Raw genomic sequence first — 7,758 nt, 5'->3', positions numbered from 1 at the left:
TAATTATAATAATTTGAAATTTAAATGGTAAATCACATAATTCTGAACAGCAGAAAGTGGAGGAAAAAAGGTATTTTAAAGTTTGCTTGAAGAGTTGTAAGTGATGAAAATCCAGGACAAGAGGAAAACATCCCATTGGTTAATTTCAAAGGTCACCCATCTCAGTGAAAAGAAACACAGGCAAACGTATGCAGAGCAAAGGTTATGCTTCTTAGCAAAGTAGGGCACAAGGCTGACTTGGTACTGTGGTACTCACATTGCTGCCTCAGGTGTTTGAGAGCACTCATAACACAGCAGCCTCTGCTACACATTTCAAAAGAACGCAGCCAATTCCCCTTCTAATCTGCTCCGTGCTGTCCTGGGTGCTCAGTGTGCCAAAGACCAGTAGTACCAGAGTGCCCTGCTCTGACAACTTGTGCAGAAACTGGGAGTTTGCCATTATCTGCCCATGCATCTTGATTCCTTCATGGTGAAAAATGACACTACCTCTTGTGTAAAAGTTACTTATGTTTATGTCTGTCTGTCACAGCACCGACCTGTGACTGAAGTTAAAATCAAGATGGCCAAAACTCAATGGATTTTGGTACAACATACAAGTACAAACATACAGAAAGTCACTTAGCTTACAAGCTTTGTATTTGCAAGAAATAGCATAAGAAAAAGCATAGCAAGATAAAGACAGCTAAGTGCCTTAGACATTTAAGGACTGAAAAAAAATACTTAATCCTCAGATCACAGAATCTTGCCTACCAAAGGTGAAACGACAACACCAAAGTGTCCAAATATCTATTTCACTTGGTAATGAGAACCCATTACTGCTAGGATTTTTTGGTTGTTGGGGGCATATTCATTATTATTCCCAGTCTTGATGACACTATTTTACTTTGATCTTAAATTTCCTGCACTTCCTGTATATTTTACTGGTTTCTATTAAGCATTGTCACTTAATAGACAAAATTGCCAATTGCTGCTTCTGCATCATTGCAGAAGAGAACCAAACTTAAAATACACATACACAAGTACAGAGGCCAGGAAGATGTTAATTGCATTCTTGATTGATGTTTTAGTAGTCATTCACTCTAGACTATACATCTTAACAGTTTCCCAAGAGCTCAGAGATATTTTGTTTATCCTAAAAGTGCCAACTCCTACAATCTTACAATGACTTCACAACGCTTGGTCTCTCCTGCTTTATGCTTCAAAAGAACCACATGGCACTCTTAACATGAAGATGGCTGCACAACATTCAGCTTCTTGGCAAAGTAATTTTTAGAGCTCAAATCTCCAACATATCTATAGGCATGTTCAACTTACAGAACCCCAAGCTGTTTTTTCATTCAGCCTGGTGTGCAGCAGAGCAGCTCTGTTCCCAGCCATCTGGGGGATGGAGGGTGTGGAGATCACTGACTAGATGATTACTGGGATAATCAGTGAAGGAAAGACTCCTGCCTTTTCAAAACCAGGCCAAGATCAAGAAGAATAGCTTACTGAGGAACCCACATTCAGACAAACTATAGTTCAATGAATGATCAACACACAACAGAGCTAATAAAGACATCTTTTATCCCTGCTAGAAAGATTGATGTATCTTGACATTACTACTCTCGTGCCTCAAAAGACTGAAAGGATTTGCTCAGGCTAGTAACAGCACTTGTGCAATAGAGAGCAAGATATGGAATTGCTTGGACAGAAATACCATTCTTCAGAAGACTAATCTCAGAAAGAAATTCCTTCTAGATTTTATATCCAACTTGTGGTGGTACTCTCTGAGATCCCCTGATTTGCTATAAGGAACGCTGTCTGAAATTAAGATTGCAAGGAAAAAGAAGACATTTGTATGTACTACAACTCCTGCAACTCAGGGCAATTAACAAAATTTTAGCTGTCAAATTTCAACTAGAGCAAGGAATAGAATAATACCCCTTCTCCCCTCACCCCCAAACACTGAAAATCGAGCAAGGCTAAAGTATGAAGAAGTCAAAGAGCCACCTGAAGAAGTGCCTTTTTCCCTGGTATAGACAAGGTTGAGAGTCCTGATGTCAAATGAAAGTTGTTCAGTGTGAATACTTATGTAGGTCACTCAGGCCCTATCTAGGTCACCTTTGCAGATTTAAGCAAGCAATTTGCTCTTTCAAAGGAAGTAGCTGGTTTAGTTCCTTACTTGCAGATTAACACTACAAAGAAGTGTCTAGTGCCAAAGGCAACATATGCTACATGCACGAATAATCTGAAAAGAAGGGTGAAAGGACATCTTAAACCCTAACAGATCCAAGAAATTAGAACTTATCTACATGGAACAGAGCAGACATCCAGGCAGGCAAATCAGAAATCCTGACAACTTCAAGTTAGGCATAAACAAGGCGCTTTGTTCCTGGTGTTAGAATTTGGCATTCATTGCCATTGAAGCATACTAGCCTTTCCACGTAGGAAACATTCTATTTTTCATTGAAAATCAAAGAAGCTAATGTTCATTAATCAGGACAATTCTTAAGAGATAGTGGTCTTGTTCCCCATCCCTGGGAGTGTTCAAGGTGAGGTTGGATGTGGCTCTGAGGAACCTGGTCTAGTGAAAGGTGTCCCTACCCACAGAAGGGGGGATGGAACTAGACGATCTCTAAGGTCTCTTCCAAACCAAGCCATTCTATGATTCTATGATTCTACAGCGTTACTTGCAGGAGAAGAGCCAGACTGAACTAAAATAGGTTTCTTCACAACTTCCAGGCACTGATGAATGCATCTTGATGTCATGACCTGAAGGAAGGAGGCAAAAAGTCCAAATCCAGTTGCCATCTGTTCCCTAAATTAAAGGGAACAAGAAACCCACACATATGCAGACCATATTTGGAAGTCTGTAAATTTTATGCATCTAGAGATGACAGATTACAGACGTCAATAACTAGAGGGCAAACAAGCACTTGTGAAACCATCCATTGTGGAAGAAAAAATTAGCAAGTACTTTAGTCATATGTTATCTTCCACAAGATGTCAGAAAGAGATAAGGGATGAATGGAAGAAAGTACTAGCAGCAAGACATTTTATGCTATTGCTGCCCTGCTTATCCAAATTCTAATGATAGGAAGACTCAAAAACATTACAAAGCAGCTTGTAGTTTACTCTGTCTTAGTCATAAAGCTTGCACTGTATTCTTCAGGATATCCTGTATTTCAACAGTATAACAGTTTTTCTGATTCAGCCTTTTTGCTGCAGTTCTTCAGAACAAAAGTGAGTGAGCTATTACAAAAAATGTATTTGCCTTTTTGTTTTGTAGACAAGTATTTAGAAGTCTCACCATGCTACTGAGTGGTGCCAGTCAATCCTGCAACTTTTCTTATATGTTATTACCTTATATAAGCCACGTATGCCTTCTGTCCTGTATATCTTTACAAGAGCATCAACCATTCCTCTGTATTGCCGCTTTGATGGATCAACGCCAGCGTTATACTGCAGCACGAGTCGTGTCTTCGTTACCCATATTGGGTTTGTAATACAGAGAGTCATGGCTCCTGAGAACAGAGGGAAGTCAGACTGATTGTTATGCCAACTCCAAAGCTTGTCCCAGTTTGCTCAGCCCAATGCAACACAGGCTTCTACCGAGACAAAACTACTCCTACAGGAGTACTGATATTACTTAAAACAGGTGAAGTTTATGCTCTCCACTGTTCCCTCTCTCTGCCTTCAAAGCTCACAATCAAGTCCAACCTACTCCTGCTGGGGGTACTTCTGCAGAGTACACCCCTTTCTGTATATTCCCAGTATATTCCCTTTTCTGCCTCACCTTTCCACAGTTAGTGCTATAATCTGTGGCAGATAGGAAATACAAGTAATTTCTTAATGTAATCCTGATTATCTGAGTTAAGTCTTTGGGTATACAATTGTTTGACATTTAATGGACACCACAGTCATGACAAATTTGCTTAATCATATTGATGAGTCAATAGAAGCAACTTGTTATAGCTTTATAGATTATTGAAAACACAGTTTTAAAAGAACCCATTACTGTTTTTCACATCAAACAATATGCCTTATATTCCAACATTAAATAAATTCCAACATCCTAATAAATATCTTCTAAATTGCCTAGATTATATACAACACAGAAGCATGTACAAGAACATATGTTAGAAACAACATATTAAAAGTCCAGGTGATAGAAGTAATTTTACTTCAGGTCTCCTGTTTCGAAGAAAACTTGGACCACAGATAAGGTATTCAAAGACCAACAACCAATTCACTTATTCTACCAGCTTCACTGGGACCAGCGTTATTCAGTATCTTCATTAATGACATAGACAAAGGGCACCCCCAGCAAATTTGCAGATGACACCAAGCTGAGTGGTGCAGTTGACACAGCTGAAGGACAGGATGCCATCCAGAGGGACCTGAACAAGCTCAAGAAGTGGGCCCATGGAAAATAATGAGGTTTAACAAGACCAAGTGCAAGATGCTGCACTAGGTTGAGGCAATCCTCAGCATCAGTACAGGCTGGGGGTTGAACAGATGGAGAGCAGCCCTGCTGAGAAGGACTTGGGGTTGCTGGTGGATGAGAGGCATGAGACAGCAGTATGTGCTTGCAGCCCAGAAAGCCAGTCACATCCTGGGCTGCATGAGAAGCAGCATGGCCAGCAGGTCGAGGGAGGTGATTCTGCCCCTCTACTCTGGTGAGACCCCACTTGGAGTACTGCATCCAGCTTTGAGGTCCCCGGAATGCCATGGACATGTTGGAGCAAATACAGAGTAGGTCACCAAGATGATTAGAGGGATGGAACACCTCTCCTACAAGGAGAGTCTGACAGAATTGTCTTTGTTCAGACTGGAGAAAAGAAGGCTTCAGGGTGACCTAATTGCAGCCTTACAGTACCTGAAGATGGAGAGAGACTACAACGGCATGTAATGATAAGACAAGGCTGCATGGCTTCAAACTGAAAGTGAGTAGGTTTAGATTAGATATTAGATGGAAATTCTTTACTGTGAGGGTGGCACTGCACTGCAACAGGTTGCCCAGAGAAGCTGTGGATGTCCCATCCCTAGAAGTGTTCAGGACCAGACTGGATGGGGCTTTGAGCAACCTGGTCTAGTGAAAAGTGTCCCTGACAATGGCAGGGGCTGGAAATAGATTATTTTTAAGGTTCCTTCCAACCCAAACCATTCTATGAGTCTATGATTTAATAAGCCTTCTCTTCTCCAGGTCTAAATGTTAGACATTTAACAAGTTAACAAGCTGACAGCAGCAGATTTATACAGATACATTTTGGGACTCAATACAGTACTAAATATACACAATGAAAACAGGGACAAAAGACATGCTGACAACTGCTAATTCTGTGCAAAATTGAAGAGACCACAGTGATCCATCTATTCATGTTAAACATGATTACTTTCTTTACAGACAATAAATGATGGCATCTGGGCTTGAACACTAACACTTGTCACCTGTAAGAAAGAGCCACACTGGCACAGAAAGGCAGGTAGCAACATATGGAAAGGCTCAAAGCAAACATTAATCTTCTTTGCATTTAAACTCACCAGCCTGTGCAGCTGACATTAGGTGTTCGGTTGCACCGAGATTTTCCATCTTCCCTTCCTTCTTGTAAGCTTTAATGGCATTGTAACTGGAAAATGTAAAATGTAGTTTGGTAAAGTTGAAAATAGACCTACAACCTCAAAACACCTCACTTAAAGACCATGGTGGTACACAGCCTTTGAAAAAAAAGGTATCTAAACTATCTTTGTTTAGCTGATTAATTGATCTCTGAGCTCTTTGCAGCAAACTATGGTGATACATATTTAAACTGATAAGGTATTACTGTTATTATCAATGGGACTGCATCTTCAAACAGCTAATGCATCTCAAGAACTAACTTCTAAAAGAAACTGATTTGAGAGCCTCCTTTTTATTGAGTGACAGGTATCTACTAGCTCAGAACACACAGAACTTTCTTCTCTTGATCCAGTTTCCAGTCTGTGGATTAGGAACTGTCAACAGGAGTTGAATTGCCAATAGGAATTTACAGCAAAGCTTAAGGACTGAAGTACAACAATAACACAGCCTAGACAACTGACAAGTGAGGTTTGCATAGGCATACCAACCAACTGTTCCTTAAAGTATTGCAGGTAATAGGGATCAGCAGTAAACCAGGTCACACTTATAGAGCTAACAAAGTAGTAAAGATTGAATATTACATCAAGTGACAAAAACAATGAAAGATGTCACTAAAATGATTAAAAATCAGTTAAACATTAAGCTTTAGTAGGAAACTTCAGCATGTTCTCTAATTCTGAACACATCTGTTTAGGTTTTTGCTTTTTTGTGAGGTTTTAAGCACAGTGTATTGGCACTTTTAGAGGATTCTTCATGGATGATATCACCACATCTCAAGTTCCTTAGTATTTTCACAGCATCAAGGGAATGCACTGTACCTGACAAAGGAACAGGTCTCTGACTCAAACTGCTTACATTCTAAACAGCAAACCATAATGAAGGGTAACAGACTTGGACTAGCTAAGAGAATCACAAGCTTGTAAGTCACTTAGAACATTTTTATACCACCCAAAGAAGATGCAGTGTGTATCTGAACATTACATCGTACAGGATATGACACATTTTACAGTTCTACTCACAAGAAAAAGTAAAGTCCCCAGGATGCCCCTGCTCCCACCAGGTTGGGAGTTACTCCTTGATATAAGCCTCGTAGTCCTTCATGCTTCCAGACCGTGGTCAGACAGTGGAGAATCCCATTGTATTTTGGCCTCAGCTCCAATCCATCGTTTACTATGAAAGAAAGGAATTATATGGGAAAACATTTCAGGAAGCATAAAGTTCAACTGCATCAAAGCCACCACAGAAGTAGACAGCCTCCAAAGCAATCTGCAAATGAACATGACACCTAACTGACCATCTGCATTTCAAAAGTATTCTATTACAAGCATGCAAGAGTTGGGCTTTACAGCTTCCTATGTCCAGAGTTAAAGAACTCTAAAAAAAGGGAAGGAAAAGAAAAAAAAGAACTCTTAAACTCTGTAAGATGAAAGTTCCTTTCTATCTGACATGGCTGAATAAATGCATTCCGTGCACTTTTGATGAGCAGCAGCTTTGAAGTTTTTTGTTTCCATTTTAGCACTCCAGCAATTTTGCATCATATTTCAAGTGATACTGGCAGGGTCTTTGACAACACATTTCTATAAGGAGTTTACACAAGCTACAAATAACAACTCTTAAATCCAATCTTCCTCTTTAAAGTGTTCTATAAAGCAACAGGTCATGTCTTATTGATTCCCAAGGCAGATTTTACCAGAATACTCAAAGATTACTTCCATCAAAAATTCCTGTGTTCTCCTTCTATTCTCACTGAATGCATCTGCAGGAAAGCACCAGACGCATACACTTCTCCCACCTAACAGCCTAACAGCTGGTTGTCCAAATATTCAGAAAATATCACTGTCAAAAGTCTAAAAAACACACAAGTTTTTGTTTGACAGATTTAATTTAGAACACAGATGTCCACACAACTTCCAGTGGTAACTACTACTGCTCCTCCCACAACAGCAAGGGAGTAAGCTGGTTACTGATGACATGTGTGATATGGTACATCCTGAGATGACAAGAGGTAACAATCACAAGCTGAAATAGAGGGAATTCTGACCAGAACTTTTTCCTCCATCAGAGTGGTCAAATACTTGAACAAGTTGCCTTAGGAAGCATCTTTGAAGCTACTCAAAACTCCAGCAGACAAGACTCAGCAAACTCACTCAAAACTCCAG

The 7,758-nt window shown here is 40.0% G+C and overlaps 1 protein-coding gene across 1 annotated transcript; it reads right to left on the bottom strand.

Moving 5' to 3' along the window:
- Positions 1–3,342: 3,342 nt before the first annotated feature.
- On the bottom strand, positions 3,343–6,769 carry LOC103801341 (mitochondrial folate transporter/carrier-like; the record flags this gene model as incomplete). Its single annotated transcript, XM_009073751.1, has 3 exons — positions 3,343–3,503; positions 5,524–5,609; positions 6,619–6,769. Coding segments are annotated over 3 exons (398 nt in total), but the record flags the coding sequence as incomplete, so codon positions are not given.
- Positions 6,770–7,758: the final 989 nt, after the last annotated feature.

Source organism: Acanthisitta chloris, unplaced genomic scaffold, assembly GCF_000695815.1.
Source record: "Acanthisitta chloris isolate BGI_N310 unplaced genomic scaffold, ASM69581v1 scaffold45304, whole genome shotgun sequence".
Classification (NCBI taxonomy): domain Eukaryota; kingdom Metazoa; phylum Chordata; class Aves; order Passeriformes; family Acanthisittidae; genus Acanthisitta; species Acanthisitta chloris.
This window is presented reverse-complemented; position numbering and strand designations above follow the sequence as displayed.